The sequence below is a fragment of the Tinamus guttatus genome, unplaced genomic scaffold, assembly GCF_059628265.1.
Source record: "Tinamus guttatus ecotype Peru unplaced genomic scaffold, ASM5962826v1 Tinamus_guttatus_pri_ptg000472l, whole genome shotgun sequence".
Classification (NCBI taxonomy): Eukaryota; Metazoa; Chordata; class Aves; order Tinamiformes; family Tinamidae; genus Tinamus; species Tinamus guttatus.
In genome coordinates this window covers 1423779-1443557 of record NW_028289006.1, presented here as the reverse complement: position 1 = coordinate 1443557, position 19779 = coordinate 1423779, and the positions used below count along the sequence as shown (strand labels likewise).

General features: G+C 45.8%; 1 protein-coding gene and 1 non-coding gene across 6 annotated transcripts; one reads left to right on the top strand and one right to left on the bottom strand.

The window, feature by feature from the left end:
- Positions 1-5141: 5141 nt before the first annotated feature.
- LOC148592985 (U12 minor spliceosomal RNA) lies at positions 5142-5290 on the bottom strand. Its single transcript, XR_015913840.1, has one exon. It is a non-coding gene; the product is annotated as a U12 minor spliceosomal RNA (small nuclear RNA).
- Positions 5291-5576: 286 nt separating this feature from the next.
- Positions 5577-18118, top strand: POLDIP3 (DNA polymerase delta interacting protein 3). 5 transcript variants are annotated; one of them, XM_088532834.1, is made up of 9 exons: positions 5577-5725; positions 8801-9197; positions 11643-11720; positions 13602-13697; positions 14645-14827; positions 15510-15587; positions 16167-16296; positions 17193-17259; positions 17629-18118. In XM_088532834.1, exons 1-9 carry the CDS (start codon positions 5667-5669, stop codon positions 17801-17803), a joined length of 1263 nt encoding a protein of 420 aa, XP_088388960.1. In that variant the 5' UTR covers positions 5577-5666; the 3' UTR covers positions 17804-18118. The 5 variants fall into 5 exon arrangements, with proteins under 5 accessions (XP_088388960.1, XP_088388957.1, XP_088388956.1 ...); XM_088532831.1 differs by having other exon boundaries at positions 5595-5725; positions 11646-11720; positions 14642-14827; XM_088532830.1 differs by having other exon boundaries at positions 5595-5725; positions 14642-14827.
- Positions 18119-19779: the final 1661 nt, after the last annotated feature.

The window sequence follows — 19779 nt, the reverse complement described above, 5'->3', positions numbered from 1 at the left end:
CCATGTAAAAAGCCCTTAAGGTGTAGTAGGACAAACACAGCAAGCTGCAGTGCTCCATCTGTTCCCTGCTCAGGAGTTTAGTTAGCCTGTTTCTCAAGACCCTGTGTCTCCCCAGGTCAGTCTGGTCCTGTTCTGCAGATTAGTGTCACCTCTGAAGTTCGTTGCTACCTCAGCCTCTCACCTACTGTCCTTTCCTTTGATTATTCTTTTTTTCATACCTTTTCGGAGGGGGCGTTAGGCTAAAGCGTTCAAGTTACATTACAAAGCTTTATACTTCCAAGGGCTGCTGGCACTGCTGTCTCCTCCTGGCCTGCTCTGCGTGCACCACCACCCGGTTCCTCTCTGTTGTTTGCACAGTCCTTAGAAGAACCCGGACACAAACAGCTCCTCCCCACTGTGCACACACAGCTAGTTTGGAAAGCCAGGAATTCTCCGCTCCCTGCAAAACGTTTTATTTGGCCCAGAGTGCAGTTGGCAGGACAGAAGGAAGGAGCGGCTTCCTCCCTGCCTGGCCAGGCAGCTTTTAGCCACTCACAAACCACCAGGTGTTTCATCAGCCAGGAACAAAGGCCTATTGATTGCCACCAAGTTTCCCTATTCCCCTAACTCCTAGTGCAATGCAAAACAGCCAGCCTGGGATTCACAAGAAGCTCTTTTCCTGATTCTTGACACTTGAGGGCTGGAGATCCAGCATGCGGTGTAGTGAGTCAGGCTACACGCTTGCCATGGCTTGCATTCCTTAAATTAGACCTACCAGCAAAGCAAGGTGCCAAAATCGGGTTTGGAATATGTTCTGTCTAAGTCTAAGCACTTTGAATCAATCGACAATACCCTGTTGTCCTAGAAAGGTCACTGCGGGAAAGGGAATACGAGCTGTCATGTTGCTGCTCTGTCCTGAGTTAGGCCTCAGCCTCACAACAGGGATGTGAGCATATTCACGGAAGAGGAGAAACATCAGCCACACAAATATTCCCCCTTTCTCCTGTTGTCCTGAGACAGAGAAAGAGCCTGTTCCCAGGGGAAATTGAAAATACCGCTCATATCCTGGTAGTTATTATTGGAAACACCAGCAGCCACTCAGTGTTCTACTTTTCCAAGAAAACATTTTGCTGATACCCTCATTGACATGAGCTAGCATTAAATGAAAGGGTAAAGATAAGACTGTACCCCTGGGAGCTGAATAATGATATAAGTAATGCAGCAGACTGAGGCTTCCCCGAGCTTTGCAGGTACTCCTGAGGGGTCTCTCTTCAGCCTACGGTACGAACCTGGCCATGCCTGCTACATGTGAGCAAGGTGTAAGGTCAACTGGACCAGGTAAATTGAAACTATCCTGTGTTAATGCAGCAACATAACTCTGTGTGACCTTCCGTAACTCCCTCAGCAACCCTCGGTGCTCCTGGTGAGCTGATGGTGCTTTGTGCAGACCAGGATTACTATGAAGGCCCACAGCCGGTGTCTGACGTCTCATAATCTTGTGCAGAGCTGCCATCTATTGCTCTGCAGCACAAAGAGCGCCAGTTGCTGGAAGTCAGTATATTTTCCAGCAAAACACACCAGGAGTTATAGAGCAGGCTGGAGGAAGCGGCCGCTGCGAGCGCAGTGACCCCTCGGATCTGCCTCTTGTCCCTCAGCCGCCTCCCGTCCGAGCAGGGCGCAGGAGCAGAGCTCAGGGGCTCGCGCATCTGCAGAAGGAAAACAAAAGGAGGCGCTTGCGGCCCTGGCCCAGCCCTCCTGCCCTGGCTTTCCTCACAACGGGTAAAAACGGTCCCCACTCGGAGAAGGAAAGGTTCGCGGGCTGTAGGACCTAATGGTCTAACAGTTCTCAATTCCCCCTCTGAAGCAGCCCACCCTCGACATCTTGCCGCTGCAGCTCCCTGCTCTGCCCAGAGCCTGCTGACACGGGCTCTTCTGCTGCCCTTTATCTGAAGAAGGAGCAGACAAGGATGAAACATTCACATTTTCTCACTGGGGGCTTTTCACCGCTGGGGACATTTGCACCTGGGGTCAGACTGAGTTTCACTTGTTACCCCCTGCCATGTCCCTGAGCCACAAAGGCAGGTGCTGCTCCCCACGGCCGCTGAGGCAGCGCGGCGGGCACAGGACCCCCTTGGTGCTGCAAATGCCTCGGCCCAGAGCAGTGTCCTTCCCAGCACCTGAGGTGACATGCGGAGTAGCAGGGAGCACATGGACCCTGCGGGGCTGCTCGGTGCCCGGCAGGCTCCTGAAAGCCCCAACATTTAGCCAGGAGCCCGCAGAGACCTGCTGTAGCAGCCCAGGGCAAGAGAACTCCCAGGAAAACCCGACATCCACAACCAGGATCTGAGAGCCTGCCTTTACAACAGCACCTCCCGCTTCCAATCCGAGGAAAAAGCACCCGAGGAAAGCAGAGCCCGTTCTAGTCTGCATCATGTCCAATGCAAATAAACAGTTCTCCAGCAAAGAAATTGGAAGCAGGTGAGAGTTTTCTTTTTTATTCCAAGTCGACCCAGGATTTAGTCACTTTTTTTCCCCTATTTTTATTTTTAAAAATGAAATTTTTTCCTACTGGGAAACATGCATCTTAATTAAGACAATAACAAAAATCTTAGTTTATAGATATGAACAAGTGGTGAAATTCAACCAAAACCTACATTAATGCACATTTTTAACATAACATTCCAAAAAGTGACTGCCTCCATGGCTTAAATCTGAAAAAAATACAAAAGGAATATGTAGCAGGTCAGGGAATTGTTATTGTAATTATTAAGATCATACTTCAGTGTGGAAAACCTGATATAGAAAAAATACCCCAACAGCAGGTAATTTCCTCTTGAGGTTAGTTACAAAATCATTTAATCATTTCCATACAAAATGTTTCTGTGTCAAGGTAATAATTACGATGATGGTATTACTGCCATCAAGGGGGAACTTACTGCCTTCATATTAAATTGTTAATAGTTTTGTTATAATTAACAGAAAGGAATTAAGGTTTTTTAACAGCCTAGGTACTTAGCAGCTCTCCTAACTGGACTCAGCTAGAAAGGTTGCTTGACTTCTACCACTACAGTTACCACTGCACTTTAACATCTAACCAGGCACTTCATCTGGACCACAAGATTATTTGTTCCATCTGGACCACAAAACTACTGTGTGCAGTTCTGGGTCCCCAGTACAAGAGGAACATGGAGCTTCTAGAGAGGATCCAGCGAAGAGCATCAAAGATGATTAAGGGACTGGAGTATCTATTGTATGAGGAAAGACTAGGCAAGATGGGCCTGTATAGCCTGGAGAAGAGAAGATTGAGAGGGGATCTGATCAATACAAATACCTGAGGGAGGAATGTAAAGAAATGGGGCCAAACTGTTCTTGGTGGTGGCCAGTGACAGTACGATGGGTAACGGGTACAAGTTGAAACACAGGAAGTTCCATCTCCATGTGAGGAAGAACTTCTTTACTGTGAGGGTGACAGAGCCCTGGAACAGGCTGCCCAGAGAGGTTGTGGAGTCTCCTTCTCTGGAGATCTTCAAAATCCGCCTGGATGCCACCCTGTGCCATGTGCTCTGGGTGTCCCTGCTGGAGCAGGGGGATTGGACTAGATGAGCTCTAGAGGTCCCTTCCAGCCCCAACCATTGTGTAATTCTCTTGTTCCCCGGCAATTTATCAGCTATTTTTCTCTGGCCGTGTCACTATGCCCTTAGCCGCTTGCTGTGCTGCTGTAGGAGTCAGTGCAGGTAACACGGCCAAGATGCAGGGCCAAGCGCTGCTCCAGGGTCCAGGGTAAATCCCAAATCCAGGGAACGGAGGAGAAACCAGGCAGCCCAGTCCCAGGTTCAGCCCCGAGTGCTGCATGGGATTAGCCTGAGCCGGTGCTTGGAACAGCCCTTGGTCCCTCCTGCTCCCTGCGTGTGTTTGGAGGAGGAGGAGGAGAAGGAGGAGGTGGCAGCCAGCGCTCCTGTAGGTGCAGGAGCCCTGTGGGGCCTGAACACTGTGGGGCGTCTGGGTTCTGGGGACCTGGCTGGTCTCCTGTGACAAAACTTGTGAGAAAAGAGGAATCACTTGCAACACGGTCAAGCTATTAGTTTGAGCCTTATGGTTGCAGTAAAGGGGACACTGCTGTGCTTGTAAGTACTAGAGAAGTAATGCGGACAGTACAGCAGACAGACCCTAGCTGAGCTGGTAGACCAGGAATCAGGATGCTGCAACCTGCAACACTCAGTTGATTGAAACTCCCTGGATTTCTTAAAAAAAAAAAAAAAAAAAAAAAAAAAAAGTAAAAGTCCTTCACCAAAGTCCTTCAAGGAAACTATGGAGCTGCAGGATAATGCAGGATAAGAGAAGTTTATTGTGAGCAAATGATTGGCCAACAATTAGGAAACAGGTGGCAAGGGTAAATGGAGGGAGGTCAGTGACAGAGTTCGGGCAGGGGGCTGTGCTGCAGCCTGTGCTGTTTAACATGGTTGTAAGTGACCTTGGAAAGGGAGGAGGGAGCTTGTAAGCACAAGAGCAGGAGGAAGTAGCATTGTGGTCCCGTGCTAGCCTGATCCGGATGAGGCGCACGCCGGGGCCATAGCAGCTCGGGCAGCGCTGGGGGACGCGGCAGGACGCACACGATGAGCGCGTGGGAGTGGCGAGGTCCGTTCGCTGTTGCGGGGAGGTTTCTCTCCTCGGGAGCCCTCTGTCTCCTAACCAAGAGCCCCCACGTGGCGCCTGGGCCAGGGGCTCTGCGGGAGGCCTGGCAGCACCAGCAGCTGCCCGCGTCGCCGCAGGGCACCAGGGCACGGCTCTACTTGGCACCAGGACAGCCCCCGCCTGGTCGTGTCACGTCAGCACGAGGACACTTCTCCTTTCCATGGGTTTTAAATCAAGCAAACCCGCCCCCCCCCCGCCAAAAAAAAAGAAAAAAATATATAATTTCCTGGAGACACAGAGGCGTTAGAGCGGTTATGGCAAGTTATCTCAAAATATTGTGAAATCCTTGAGGCGAACCTGGAAAACCAACCCGACAGAGTAGGGCTTTATTTTATTTATTGGTTCGTTTTCTTTCTCGGTCTTTCATGGCTCTCGCCGCGCCGCTCCGAGCGGCAGCCCCGGGCGGCGCCGCACGCGGAGGCCGGAAGCGGCACGCGCGGCTCTCTCTTTGGGACGGCGGCACGGAGGGTCGGGCAGATCGCAACTCCCGGGCATCCCGCGAAGTAAGCGGGTCACCCGGGGGCGACCTGTGCCCGCGCAAAAATTCCTCTCACATTCGCAGTGAGGACCCGGGCGTCACCCCGGGTCGTTATTTTCCTTACTCATAAGTTTAAGGCATAACGGTCAACTCGCGGCCCCGCCATGGTGGCCCTGCGCGTAGATGTCTCCGGTCAGGGCGAGCAAGCGCCCACTCGGCCCCGCCGACCTTGGGCAGCGCCTCCGCCACCCCGCTGCTCCCGCCCAGCTCCGACCCCTCTCCGCGCCGCTCAAGCACGGCAGAAGCAGAACGGGACGGGACGTACGGGCGGCCATATGTAAATGAGGCACCGGCGTGCCGCGGGGTGTTCTGGGACTACCGAGCTGCGCGCGCCCTGACGCGAGAGGGCGGGGCTTGGGTACGCTCTTACTTCTGGAGGCGGGGCGAGGAGCGGAAGCTGCTGGATGTCACGTCCGGGCCTCGCTCTCTGCGTCTTATCGCTGGGCCCCGCGACAAGATGGCGGACCTGTCCCTGGACGAGCTCATACGGAAGCGCGGCGTAACCGTGAAGGGGAGGTAGGCGGCCGGGCAGCGCCGCGCTTCCCGCGGCCTCCCGCGCCCTCCTGTTGTAGCCGCTCCGCGCCGGGGCGGCCGCTGGCCGCCGCCTGCCTCAACGCGGCCCGGCCCCTTTCCCCGTTTTCGCCTTCCCATTGGCTTAGGCCCTGGCCCGGGGGGCCTCGTTTGCCGTGCTGATTGGTGCGGAGAGTTGTCACTCAGGGGCGGGGCGGGGGTCTCGCCCCGGTACCGTGGGGGCCGCGGGCCCCGCTCGCCGCCCCCTCCCGCGCCGCCCTCCGCTCGGGCTCCCGGGGCTCCCGGCGCAGCCGCTGCCCCCCCCGCCCCCCCCGGGCGCCTCGTCCGTCGGGGCTGCGCGGCCCCGCGCCGTTACCGGGCGCTCGGCGGCCGTTGAGGCGCTCGCGCCGTCGCCCCCGGGGCCCGCCGGGCCGTTGTCCCGCTAGCGCGGCGCTCGCTCGGCCTCCCCGCCGGGAGCTTCTCCGCCTCCCCGGGGCTCGAGCCCCTCCGTGTTTCGAGGACCTGTCCGCCCATCCGCCTTTGTGAAGTTTGCCTCTGTCTTGGAGTTCTCTGGTCACTGGAACTGGGGGGTTTAACTGCGAGTAGCAAACACGTCTGTGCCCAGAACCGTGTTTAGAACATTCTCAGCCAAAAGGTGCCAACTGAAAAATGGTTCCCTAAGGCCCGGCCTAGGCAAGGCCTCAGCTTCGTGCTCCCATTCATGTTACGCTGCGTCTTTGGAACAGTCTGGCGCTGCTTAATATGCCAAGCACCTCCTCTCATTTTCCAAATCCCTCCTTAGCTCTCGTTTCTTCCAGGAATCCTTCCAGCTTCTATTGGCTAAACAATAACCTCCCAGCAGCGCCACTGGAGCGTTTGTGCCTTGTGTTTCTCTTGTTTGTCATCTTTAGCTTACTTTGTAAGATTTCCAAGGTAGCTAATGTGCTGCTGTGAGTGCTGCACAAGTTGACAACTTTTATTGTTGTACACATGCACCTTGGTAGCCCAAGCAAAATGATACTGGGAGAATCTGCAGTTATAAAATGTGCTAACATAACAGCTGTTATAATGTGCCATAGCTAAGTTAGCTGGGGCTTACTTTAAACTGAATTTTATGGAATTGCAGTTCCCCCGGATTTCAGATATTGTGGCATGAAATGGGCACATAGTGCCTCAACAGTTGGTGGTATTTGTTGTAGGATAAGCAAATCTATCTATCTATCCATATATAAATATATATATGCACAGTTGCTTGTTAAGACCTCATCTTCTGAGGAGGTGTCATTTTCTGTAGAGATTTCGAATTGATTTCATCAGTGTGAGCCTTTACCCTTCTAACTGTCTTAAATGCTGTTTACATAGATTTCTGATTTTTACTTTGACCTTGCTTTTTGTACTGATTAAAAAAACCACTTATGTCTTCCTTTATCACTCTGATGAAGTGCTCGTGGTGCTGTTAGGTTAACAGATTGTAAAACTGCAAGGGTAGTTTTGTTTTGTGGCTGTTACTTTACAGTTACTCTTCCTCTTACATATACATTTGGCTGTGCTTTAACAAATGCGCTTAATATTCTTGTGTCTTAATTGGCGTGCTCTGTCTGAATGAGGGAGCATCGCTGTAGTGTTCTTAGGCAACAAAATGGGACCCCAGGCCTAGTTTTTAAGTTATTGGTCATTTCTGCCACATCCAGACGCAGCGGCTGATGCTTAGTCTTTTCCATCTCTTTTCTGCCGCTTTTCCACAGATATCTTCACTGTAAATATGATTGTAAGTAGAAGTGAAAATTGTAGTGTTAAATAAATCGTGAAGTGCTAATATAAACCTGTGTGAAAAAGCTGACTTGCATTGTTTGAACCAGTAATTCAGACATTCTCAGCCTTTTGAGTACCACAACAAATCCTAGATATCTTATTGAATTTTAGACCTTATAATACTGATTATATTTATTTTATAATACTGATCGTATGTAATTTAGATTATAAAAACAAAACTTAAACATGGTAGTGCTGTAGCCCTTTTTTGAATATAAAAGCCAATAGCAAGAATATTTTTAAGGTACGTTAACTCTAAAATTTCCCTTACAAGTTTGTCATCCTTTTACGAAATGAAAAACTCCAAAACTTCAAAAAATATATATTTAAAGGAGGAATCCTCCTAAAAATCCAGACAAGCTTTTTCCTTTTAGGAGAACCTTTGAAAAAGTAAATCAAATCTGTAGAGAGAAGCTAGTTTGTTTTCACTACAGAATGGGCTGCTTTTCGGTAAGAAACGTATGAAAACACATCTTCACTGGAGGGACACAGGTTGCCCAGGTTAGTTATGTGGTCTCCATCCTTGGAGAGATGCGAAGCCCCCCCTGCACACAGTCTGGGACAACCTGCTGGAGCAGGGTGGTTGGAGCAGGTTCTCTCCAGAGCTCCCGGCCTGTTGTTCTCTGTCCCTGCTGTTCTCTGACTCTGACTGCTCTCCTTTCCATATGGAGCATTGCAATAGCAACGTGCTTTAGAGTGAGCCGGTGGGTGCAGCTCTAGTATTAGTAGATCAGGTAAGAGGCAGTGATTTGAGCAGTGAGTCCTTACTGGCAATCTCAGCCTTCTGCTGAGACTTGTACAACAAAAAATCTCCTGCACTTCCAAAAATCAGAAGCTGCCATCCAGGATTCTTGAAGTTGCATGTAGCTTCAGCGTTTCTTTTGTAACATGGTATGCCCTGGTACAAAGAAGTTTTAGAGGACCTGTCCTAAAGCTGGAATTTCTGCTCTTGTCTTTAGAGGGTTCCCCAAAGTGCCTGAGTTCTGGATAAACTTTGCACAGGTGTAGTGTGAATTTGGCACAGCCCAAGTCCAGCCTGTTAAGTTCATAAATGCGAGCTTAAGGACTAATTTTAGAAGTCAGTACTTTAGAAATTGTTTCTTTGTGTTTTACTTTGTCAATAAATAGCTAATGTACAGCAGCTTATGTTCTCTGCTATTCTATTTGGGCATCTAACCTGGTAGTAATAGTAGCTTTGTGTTTGCAGTGTCTCAAATACTCGTATTGATGCTAAATCATATCTTACAATGTCCGAAACTCTTTTTCTAGGCTTAACACAAGGCCAGTGTTTGGAGGTGTGAGATCTCGCATTGGGATCCAGCACAATCTTCTCGGTAGATCCTCTCCAGCTGTCGGCTTCCAGCGGACATTTGATGCCCGGCAGAAGATTGGCCTCACTGATGCCCGACACAAACTTGGTGTTAAAGATGCCCGTGAAAAACTGGTTCAAAAAGACGCTCGGTTCAAAATCAAAGGGAAAGTGCAGGATGCTCGAGAGATGCTGAATTCCCGTAAGCAGCAAAGCGTTGCTACTGAAAAGGTGACCAAAGTGGTGGATGCCAGAGAGAAGATCAGCTTAAAAAGGAGCACTCCTGCTACTGCTGCTGCTATCAGCCCAACTGTGGGGACAGTAAATCCAGCCATGAAAATCACCAAAACTATCCAAGTAGGTCAAGCAAGTCACTTGTAAGCCCCCTAGCCATTCTGCAGTAGAACAGTGGAAATGATGATAAATACAGTGTCACAAGGTTGCCATAGAAGCCAAGGGGGTGCAGCTGAACCCAGGCTGTAGGGCAAGATTTAATCTTTCTGTTTTTTCAGTGTCTTTCTGCTGTTTGGAGCTTTGGACTTTTGTAGATCCCAAGCTTTCATTAAAAAACAAAACGGAAAAAGCACACTTTGGGCCCGATAAATGACTAAAGCAACATAATCTTAGGACCAAAGTAATTACCTGGAAGTGTTAAATAGTCTCCTCCTTCCCTGCTAAAATCCAAGGAAACTTTTTTATTGATTTGTTTTCTTAATTATTCTTATATACTGCAGTGCTTATTGCAAGAGTGTGCTGTGGATTGTCTTGCCTAGATAACTGGTTTATATCCAGTTTAGAATATGCAGATATTGATATCTTAGGAAGATGAAAAAATGTTTTATAAAACTTGATCTGCCCATTTCTGTGTTTCTACCCTTCCTGTTTCCAGGTAATTGCCTGATTATTTGACCTGTTCCTGCTGAGGCTCAAGCTTTATTCTGGTTTCATTATTGTTAGTTGATCATCCTCACCTGCTGATTTTCTTTAGCAGTTTTCAAATTTCATCCTGTTGTGTGCGCAGTAACTTGTTTCTTAGCTGACTTCTCTGAGTAGCAGCTGTGTGTGTGTTAGTTACAGGGGATAGAGAAGTTTCCAGTCCCTCAGAATTGCTTTTTGAGGAGTGGCTTTATTCTTTATTTCAAGAATGTGCACGTAACTCTTTCCTAACCTGCTTCTTTCATTTCCTTCTTCATGAGGATCAGCAACATGTTTGTCTGTGCCTGGAGGAATCTCTCATCCTCACGAATATGAAAATCTAGATCAGTCCTTCTGAGTTGTTTTGCTCAAGAGTATCCAGTGTGTTTCTTCCTTGAATGAGCCTAGGATATAGCCTGCTACGCCTTCAGATTCCCTGCCAGCCTGAAAGAATGGCTTAAAAAACGGCATCTGACTCTTGTGACAGTTAGAAGTGCAAATCACAGAGCAACGGAGCTGTCTATTCAGTAGTCTCTAATTAGTAGGGTAATTAATATTCGTACTGTCCTTTACAGCCAAATCAAAGTGACATTAACCATTAGCAGCTGGACATTTTCTAGGAGTTAAAATTATTTCTGGAGACTTGATTCAGTAGCAGTTTGCTGTGATCTGTATTTTGTTTTGGTTTTGTATGACTTAATTTGATCTGCAGTACTTCACAATTGTTAGACAACATGTTACAATATAAAGAATAATTATATCAATATAGAGCTGCTCAAACTGTGGCACACAACTGATTTTTTTTGATATTTTTACTGAAATTCTATTTCCAAAATTCTTATGGCCCTCCTCCAATTTTTCTTTCTCTCCCCCCACACCCCCTCCCTCCCCGCCAACATGGGAGCAGAATCTGAAGTATCTCGATTCCCAGATACAGCACAGAGCTCTAATGCCCTGGACTGTGGTTTTGCATCTTAAAAGGGAAGGAAAAGTATCTTTGAAGGAGACCCAAAAAACCTCTGTAGCTCTGCCAATGTTGCATCTTTTTTTTAAAAAAAAAAAAGAATTAGCAATTTGAGTCATCATACCATGAGGGTGCTATGATGTAAGTAATGGTCTTCTAGAGAAAACACAAACCTGAAGTTCTGACAGTTTGTATGGAGTATTAAAGCACAGTCTTTTTTTTTTTTTTTTTTTTTTTTTGTGGTGGACAACTTCTAGGCTTTTCAAAAACTGAAAGGATGGTTTTTTTAAGGAGTTGTTGCATGGTTCCTGGTTAGCAAGACTGAATTCCTTGACTTCTGTTACTGTTTCCTTGTTTCACCAAACCAGACCAGAGACGGGGGCCAGCTGCACTACCCCATGCACTATTTTATCCGAGGTCAGCTTATGTCAGGTCTAGGGTGAAGGGACAGTATATGTTTCTCTTTAAAAACAGAACTGTACAAATTACACTGTCCTGCATGTTCAATTTGATGGAAGTAGGTGTCTTCTCAGTTTTTCTGTGGCATGAGGGATGAGCAGCTTGCTTACTGATTTTTTTTGACAGTTTCATGTTTGTAAAAAGTACAGAAATCAAATCTAATTAGTACTAGTAGAGTCAAGGTTAAGTCCACTTTCAATTAATCTAGGACTAAAAGTCAAGTAGTTTGAGTCTGAATTTTGCTGGTTGGCCTTGGTTTAATTTCTTTAAGTGCAAGCATTTCATAGTAAATGTATTAGAGATCACACAATTGCTAACAATTGTGCTTCAACATTTCAAGAGGTGGAGAAGAGCGAGTTTCACTTTAGTGATCTCGGAGTAGGAAATAAGAGCTCCAGCTGTCTGAATTGGGGAGCTGCTGGCCTGTAGTTCTTAATGCTTTGGTTCTTTTCTTGTAACTGCAGCAGAAAGCTCCAGTTCCCGGACACTCTCATCCAGCAGGAATGCGGATCAATGTGGTGAACAACCATACACAGAAGCAGGTGCGTGCTGTCAGCCACAGGAGCACTGCTGCTCACCCTGCTTGTGGGAGGAGGGTGTTGGGGTCCACAAACATTGGCAGGTGCAAAAGGAGGTTGAAAGTGGGAAAGAAGAAAGAATTTGGAAGGTCTCTAACAACTTGACACTCTCTTAACACATAGAAGGTGTTTTCATGGTTGTTGAGCCTTTCCTTTAGCCTGGCTGATCTTGACTCCTTGTGTATGAATACAAAATAGGTGTTTCCAGTTTTTGTCTGCATAAGTTAACTTTTCTTTCTAGCAGCTGCAACCTTTAGCTCTAAGCTCTTTCTGTTAGCTGTTCAGTAATACTATATTAGATCTTGCGATTGGTCTTTTTGATTCAGCATCTTGCTGCCTCCTCAGAGACTGGATGTGATTCGACATCATTAGATGTGCTATGGTGAGGCAGGAGAAGGTGTTACCTTCCCATGAAACCCAGTTTTGTGTCACTGCTGGAAACCTGATGCTGGCTGATGGCAGTTAGGATTTTGATATTGCATCAGAATTATCTTATCCTTTATTGGAGATATTTTCTGTGAAGGGATGGAAAATCACTTGACTTTAACATCTCTTCTGGATTGACTTTAAAAGGCATTGTCCCTTCAGATATTTTTTCTCTGAAATAACCCATAGCGGTAATATATGCAAAATATAAAATACATCTTTTGTATATGTGTGTATATATATGTCTTTGTGTGTATACATAGATAAAATATGAAATATTGGGAAACTGACATTGGCAATATTTCTTGTTTATCTTTTGCCTGGATTACAGTAACTTTAGCTTCTTTCTAAAGCTGTTTTACTGCTGCATTTACCTGCCACCCTCATTTAACCATGATGCCATCACTTAAGGAAGCATCATGTTCTGACCTCATCGTTTTAGCACTTGCATCCCTTTCACTTTCTCTTTGTCTTGAGCTTAGGTCTCTTGTCTTGGTGGTTGGTATTTTTCATAATTCTTTTTCTCTACAGAGTTATCCTCTGTGCTATCCTCTGTGCATATCATTTCCTGATGCTTTTTTCCTTTATAACATCTCTCTATGTGGAACAACCTTCCTGTTTGCAGTCCACAATCTTGCTGACCATGAAAACTTGCTTTGCAAGCTGTTTCTAATCCCTCCATTTTGTGAATCTCTTCATTTTCTGCTGAATTAATGGTAAACACCGAGTTGTGACTTCTTACGTTCTGGGCAGTGCCATATGTGTAGAGGCTTTTTTCCTAGGGAAGCATTATCACTTAAAATCTCTGGAAAAGAGAAGTCTGTGTAGGAGTTAACGTTGGTATTTTGAGGCAAGCCTACGAGCATTTGAGCGGAGCTGGGAAATGAATTATTCAGCAAACCTCCTAGTGCTGTGTTTCTAGTGCCAGACGGGCATGTGCTATGCTGAAGAAAGCAGGCTATTCAGAAGGAACGTTGGGTTCAGATCTATTTGGCAGCCATCTGCTTGCTTAAAAAAAAAAATCAAATGCATAGGCTTAAACTTTAAAGCTAGCAGGGTGCTAAAAAGGAAGGCCTTGAGACTTTATTGCACTAATGGGGTCTACTGAGTCCTGATGTGATTTAGGAGTTAGAGAAGCATTATGTGGTCTTAGTACATCTAGGGAAATAGCTTTGCTGTGGTATTTCCTGGAAGAGAAGTTTGAGTGTCCTTAGCAATGGTGTTTGGAGATGGACTTGCCTACATTCAGCTGTCTGTCACCAACCTGCAAGGGCAGAAGTCCAGAGTAGAAATGTTCATTACCTAATGTCACTGTATGTGTTTCAAAGAAGGCTGGAGGTGGGGGAGAGTGACTTACTTTGGGAGTGATGCACGTATTGCATATACCTGCTTGTAAATCATTACCTTGCTTTTCTTTAGGGTCTATATGACATGGAAGATGATGATGAAAGTGTCTCTCCCCTTCCTAGCAAACAGATGAAAATCACCACCACGAACAGTTTCCTGCACAACGCGGTAAGGGATTGCCTGAGCAATCCCCACCACGCCTTGCCCACATTGGGTGGACACACAGGCTATTGCTTTAAAGGGCTTATGTTCTTTTAAAGTGTGTAAACGATGATTTCCCCTGGAATGTTTGCTCTCTCCCATCCATCCCTAGTGCAGTAGTGTTTCCAACAGAGCGGTTGTAGAGCCTGTTCTCAGAGATACTCAGAGTTGGACTGAATGAGGCCCAGAGTCAGGCTGATGTGTTTCAAGCTAACCCTGCTTTGGGCAGGGAGTTAGACATGGGCTCATCCTGAACTATTCTGTGATTCTAAACAAGCAATTTAATGTAGCTTTTTCATCACAGAAGCAGTCTAGTGCCATGAGATAGGTATCCTTTTTTTTCTTTTTTTTTTTTTTTTTTTTTTTCCTTCTTTCCCCTTGGAGGCAAATGGAGCCCCTGGCCATTTGTTATCCTTAAAAATTAACTTATTTTTTTCAGAAATAAGTGTTTGTCTCTAGTGATTACTGCAGATATCAAGAACAATTTTATTCTTTTGCCTTAAGTTTCCCAGGTAGCTTCCACTAGAGAAGTTGCTCTTAGTGTCTAGTGTAATATGAACAGGCGTTCTTCAGAAATACCAAAACAGGTCAATTTTAGCGTAAATAAGTTATCTTTGTGTACACTTTGCATAGTACCTGAATTTTCAGATAGAAGTTGCTTTCAAATTGCGCTCGTAGAGTTTAAGGAAACTATGAAAAATCACAGGTGCTTGTTTAAAAAATAAACAAATGAAATACTTTTGGCATATTAGGGTAAAAAGAATTTTGTCTCCAAACTGAAAATTTCCAGCGCTGTAGTTTGGACAATGGGAAGGAAATAAAAGATCTTAACACTTACCAGTTGGTGCTTAGGAAAAGGGACCTACTCTTGTAGTCTGCCTCTCTCAGTAATGCTTTATTCTCTCTTCCTGCAGACTGGGCTGAGTGGCAATAAATTCTCTCTGTCCAAGACTGTTCCCCTGACTAAAGTGGTCCAGAATGATACTTACACAGCTCCTCCTGCACCTTCCTCCCCCATGCGGACAAAGGACTTGACAAACATGTCCCGGACCTTGGTGACAAAGGAGGAGCCCCCAAAAGAGCCAGCACCTGTTGAGGTGAGTCTTAGGGAAATGGGTCATGCTCATTAGAGAAACTTCTGCAGAGATGTGTGAAACTGCTCTTGGTTGGTTATGTGAGTTATTTCTGTCTGCATCCCACCATTGTCTGGGGACTCCATCAGGCTTATTCTGATAACTGCAGACCACATCCCAAGGACTTGAAAGCTGTATAAACATCTTCTCTAGTGTTTATTAAAAGGTTGGGAATTCCCAGACTCTCTTTTGCTTCTGTTTTTCGTCTCCAAAACTGGAGCACATAGTCCTGGAGGAATCTGTGTTACAGGGAAGTGGCAGCTGTTATTTGGGCAGCACTTGGTTGCTTGTATGATGCCAAGAGGAGTGTTTCAATACTACTAGTGGTGTTTTCTGTCCCTTGTTATTGGGAAGAATAACAAGATGTTCCCAAATACAGCAACCTGGTGTCCACACAAGGCAATTTTTATACAACCTGCCTGAAACTATTTTCTGGTAGTTACTTAAGAGAGAAATCGGCATGAAAAGGGGGCTCCTTTCCACCTCAGAGGAGCTGGGCTTTTGTGATCATTGATATTCTCCATTACTAGCCATAGTTTCCTTTCAGGTGTCCCTTTAGTCATGTTATTCATGCTTTCTATGCTATGCTGTCTTGCCTGCTGTATTTCTGACCTTCTGCATGTAATTCCAATGTTTGTGTTGGCAGCTGGTGTTCAGTCCTTTGGAAGGCACAAAGATGACTGTTAACAATCTGCATCCTCGAGTCACAGAGGAAGACATTGTTGTGAGTGTTGCTTACTGCTGAACTCTGGCGACTGAGGCTTCTATCCCCCATCCTACTACTTTTGATAATTCACCTTTCTATGGTAGATGTACTGAAAAGGGGTATGGTGTGGATTTCTTTTCCTCGGGAGAACTTTGAAGAATTTTCTTAGTTGTTGGTTCTGGGTCTTTTCTGGTTTTTAAATTGTGTGCTTAAAAGCACTGGGCAGTCCCATTTCTAGGCTGTGCTGAGGTACCTCACATCTTTTAGAAGAGTTCACATCAAATGATGCTTGATAGGCCTCTAAATTATGCCCCAACCAAATTATCAAGGCAGACTGAGAACTGTTAGAGGACTAAGTTTCAACTCTGCTGCTGAAGTTGATGGTACGGAGGTTTGTGTCACTGTATTACCAGGACCAAGCACTTGTTTGTACCCTAGCAAACACATCAAGATAAATGGCTCCTGCCAGGTTCTGACGTGTTTTCTCAGCAGACGAGGTGATGTAATTAGGAAACTAAACTTTCCACTCCATATGTCCGTCTGCTTCAAGAGATAATCCTGATACGATCATGGTCATGACTTGCTGTCTGCCCTCAGGAGTTATTCTGCGTGTGTGGCGCTCTGAAGCGAGCCCGGCTCGTGCACCCAGGAGTGGCTGAGGTCGTCTTTGTGAAGAAAGAAGATGCTATCACAGCATATAAGAAATACAACAACAGATGCTTAGATGGTAAGTTTGAGGGCAAAGTTGCATTTATGATGGATGAGTCAGTTTTTGACCTCAGTGGAGAGTTTAAAAGCATCTCAAATGCCTATATGTTGCCAAGAGAATGAATGCCAGAAGGCTGCTTTGAGAGCTGGACAGTATTACAGGCCTATGCATAACTTGTTTAGTATATGCATAGTTTGTCTGAGTGGTATTCAGAAATATGTTTTTGTCAGGAAGAGAGCCCAAAGGTAGAAGCAGGCTTCCAGTGCTTCCTCTAATCTAAATTCCAGATGAATTTTCTCTTGTCTGTAACCAAGAAGCCAAAACCGGATAGTCCTTAGAAAGGCATTAAATGCTTACAGAGTAGCTGTTTTTTGGCATAAGTAAAACTAGTATTATCGGAGGTCATGGAGCTTGACAAAGGCATTCTGAATCATACCTGGACATCAGTGTTGACTACAGACTTTGAACAGAGTGGTTTTTGATCGGGATCTATCTGCATGTTTTTATAGATTGAAATTAGCTGCTATTTTCTGGCTTATTCTCTTACTTTTGTGTGAGGACTGATGCAGCTTTAGCAAGTGTAAGCTCTCTAGCCAAAAAGGGATGTTTCTTTCCCTGCATGAGTGACACTCTTACTGTCAGATAAGGAGTGAACAGCTCAGAATGGGAGAATCTCTCTGCCTTTGCTAAGGGTTGTCTAACTTAATGTAACTTTGGATTTCATATTCCTATGACTGTTTCAGTCACACTACAGTTTGGAAGTGCTATGGTCTTGCAACAAAAGGTGTTTCAGCTGTTCTTTCTCATGGTTTCTCCAGCATGTGGAGCTGTACTAGAGCTTGCACTGTTGTGTGGCATTTTGAGGGTCTTGCCTTACTGGTATTCTGAGATACTATTATTATAACTTCTTTTAGGTCAACCGATGAAATGCAATCTTCACATGAATGGGAATGTCATCACCTCAGACCAGCCTATATTGCTGTAAGTGCCTCCAGAGGGGAAGAAACAAAAAAAAAAAGTTTATGGGATCTGTTTTGAGGAGAACCTATGGGAAAGCAGGAAAATGTGTTGGTAAATTGTTTTTCCATGAATTTATTCTGTGTTGCTTTCTGGAAGCTCTCTGTTTTGAGCTGAATGCAAACTAGCTTGTTTCTGTAGTGCTGCCAACCTTAGGAGTCAAAATGAGCCTGAGATCAGGAAACCCTGTCTGAAAGTACATCTTAAACTATGTCCAATATTGAGAAGAAAGGAGATACTGAAAACAGTGCAGCCATTGTGTAAAGTTTGAGAAATGTGAGGCTTAATACTACTTGTGGGTTTTGTTTTTTGTTTTTTCTTTTAATCCTCCAGCCGGTTGAGTGATACTCCTTCCGTGAAGAAGGAGGGAGAACCACGCCGGTCAAGTGCGAGCGCCTCTTCAAACCCCCCTGCTGAGGTGGACCCTGACACCATCTTGAAGGCACTCTTCAAATCCTCAGGGGTCTCTGCCTCTGTGCAGCCCACAGAATTCAAAATTAAACTCTGAGAAGGGAAAGCAAGACGTGGACTGGAAAACTCACTTAAGTCAGAGAATGAGAGAAGTGTGGGAGTGCAGACGTTGTTTGCATTTGCCTGCCTGGAAGTTTTGTTTTCTATGATCGCTACCTTACTGTACAATAGTGTTTCCTCTTGTGTGTGTATTTTCTGTTTTCATAGTTGGAGTTTTCTTCCACATTTTTTTTCCAAGAGAATAACCTCCCCCTTTTGCCAGTAATATATTACCAAGCATATATGATGTAATTCCCTCCTTTACTCCAAAGCCCCTAGTGGCCATTAAAAGTGCACATAGACTCTAAGGAAAGGAGTGGTAATCTCCTTTTCTCTTCTGACCTACCTTTAAACTAAAAGGTGCATCCTTTTGGTTATCAACAGACAAGACAACACGTTTCTAAAATTGCTGCATCCAGTACAAAAGTATAGCTCCATACAGCAAGTACCATCTTGCATCTTTGACTCATAGGCATTCGGTAGCAAACCACTTCATTTTGGCCATTGGTTATCTCTGCTCAAAAGCTCTGATACGAAGATGCAAGAAAAACTGAGCTCCCCAGTGTGTGTCAGCCCAGGGAGGCACTGGGGAGAAGAGAGATGTGTACAAGAGCAGCATCCATCGTGCTGTGGGAGGGATATTTCGACTCTTAAGGCAGAGGTGAAGAAAAAGACACTGGCATTTCTATGATGAATATATTTACTGCGTAGAGCCAGGCTGAGTTGTGCTCTCGTCCCTTTTTTTTCCTGGACTTGAAAAGCAAGAACCTGGATTGTGTTCAGAGCTAGAGAAAATCCAGATGTTTCACTCCCATTAGCCAGTGTCACATCCTTGTGGTGTTGGGACAGAGACATGAAGTACTGTGTTAACTTCCAGGTTACCCATTCTCCTAGGAAAAGGAAGAAGCTGAGGCCTCTTTCAGGCATTAATGCACCACGAGGAGTCTCCTTCCCCTAAGGAATCACTTGGGAGATTTGATGTTGCTAATGCTTGGCTGCTGTGCAGGCCTGCTGCTCCCACATACGGGCTTGGCGGGCAATCACTGCACCGGGTGGCCGCAGGGAGAGGCTTGGGGCCGGGAGGGGAGCGGTTAACACTGCAGGGAAGGCATCGCGGGGTCGAGATACCGGCGAGTTCGTGCAGAGCAGCAGCATTCACCTTCAAGAAGAGCATCTGCGAGCAACCACCGGCCGCTAGGTGGCACTTCCAGTGCTCCCTTGGTTGCTACCCTGTTATGCGACGGATAGTTGGAGTCCCTGTAGCTGCGTTTGCTTGTATTAGTTCAAGTTGTTTTTTGTCACAAGAGAGGAAAGGTAAGAGCCACTTCCAGAATCTGGTTGAGGTTTGAACTTGATTCTTCTAGTTAGGAAAGTAACCCAATCCATTCTGTTCAGTGCTGCTGAACTGTAGCGAGCTTGCTGGAACCATTGTAGGTCCAGACTCCATTTCTTGGTCAACCCTATGTTTCTTTTGCCTTCTTGTTCTGTACTGACTCTTTGCTCTATCTAGCAGGTGCAAACCATTCCTCTATTTCACTGTATCTGTTTTAGCCATGGAAATAACTAAGGATGTGGCAGGATTTTTTTTTTTTAATCCCAGCCTATTCTATGGTTTGGAAACCAACCACATCATTATTGGTAGGGTGCTGCTTGTGCACAGCAGATGTTTGTAGGGGAGGGGACTTACAACAGCTATTGTTCCCTATTTTTAGACTGCCCGCCAAACACCTGTGTTTTAATAAGAGTTGGGGGGAGGGGGATGGGATGTTAGGGGTTGGAGAAAATAATGTATTACCTGTTTCTGAATAAACGTTTGTTATACGGAGAGTGTTGCTGTTAAAGTGGGAGCAATTTGTGTCCGCAGCTAGTTTCAACTCCATTGGTGTCACAAAAAAAAAAAAAAAAAAAAAAAAAAAAGGAAAATGGTAGCCCTGCAGCCTAGTGGGTTTTAAAAGTAACTTGGGGAGGTGGGGG

Bases quoted from the DNA above. Each gene is read 5' to 3' on its own strand.
- POLDIP3 (XM_088532830.1), top strand. From the start codon at position 5,667: ATGGCGGACCTGTCCCTGGACGAGCTCATACGGAAGCGCGGCGTAACC. The intron at 5,726-8,800 runs GTAGGCGGCCGG...CTCTTTTTCTAG, and splicing joins GGCGTAACCGTGAAGGGGAG to GCTTAACACAAGGCCAGTGT. The intron at 9,198-11,642 runs GTAGGTCAAGCA...TTGTAACTGCAG, and splicing joins AAATCACCAAAACTATCCAA to CAGAAAGCTCCAGTTCCCGG.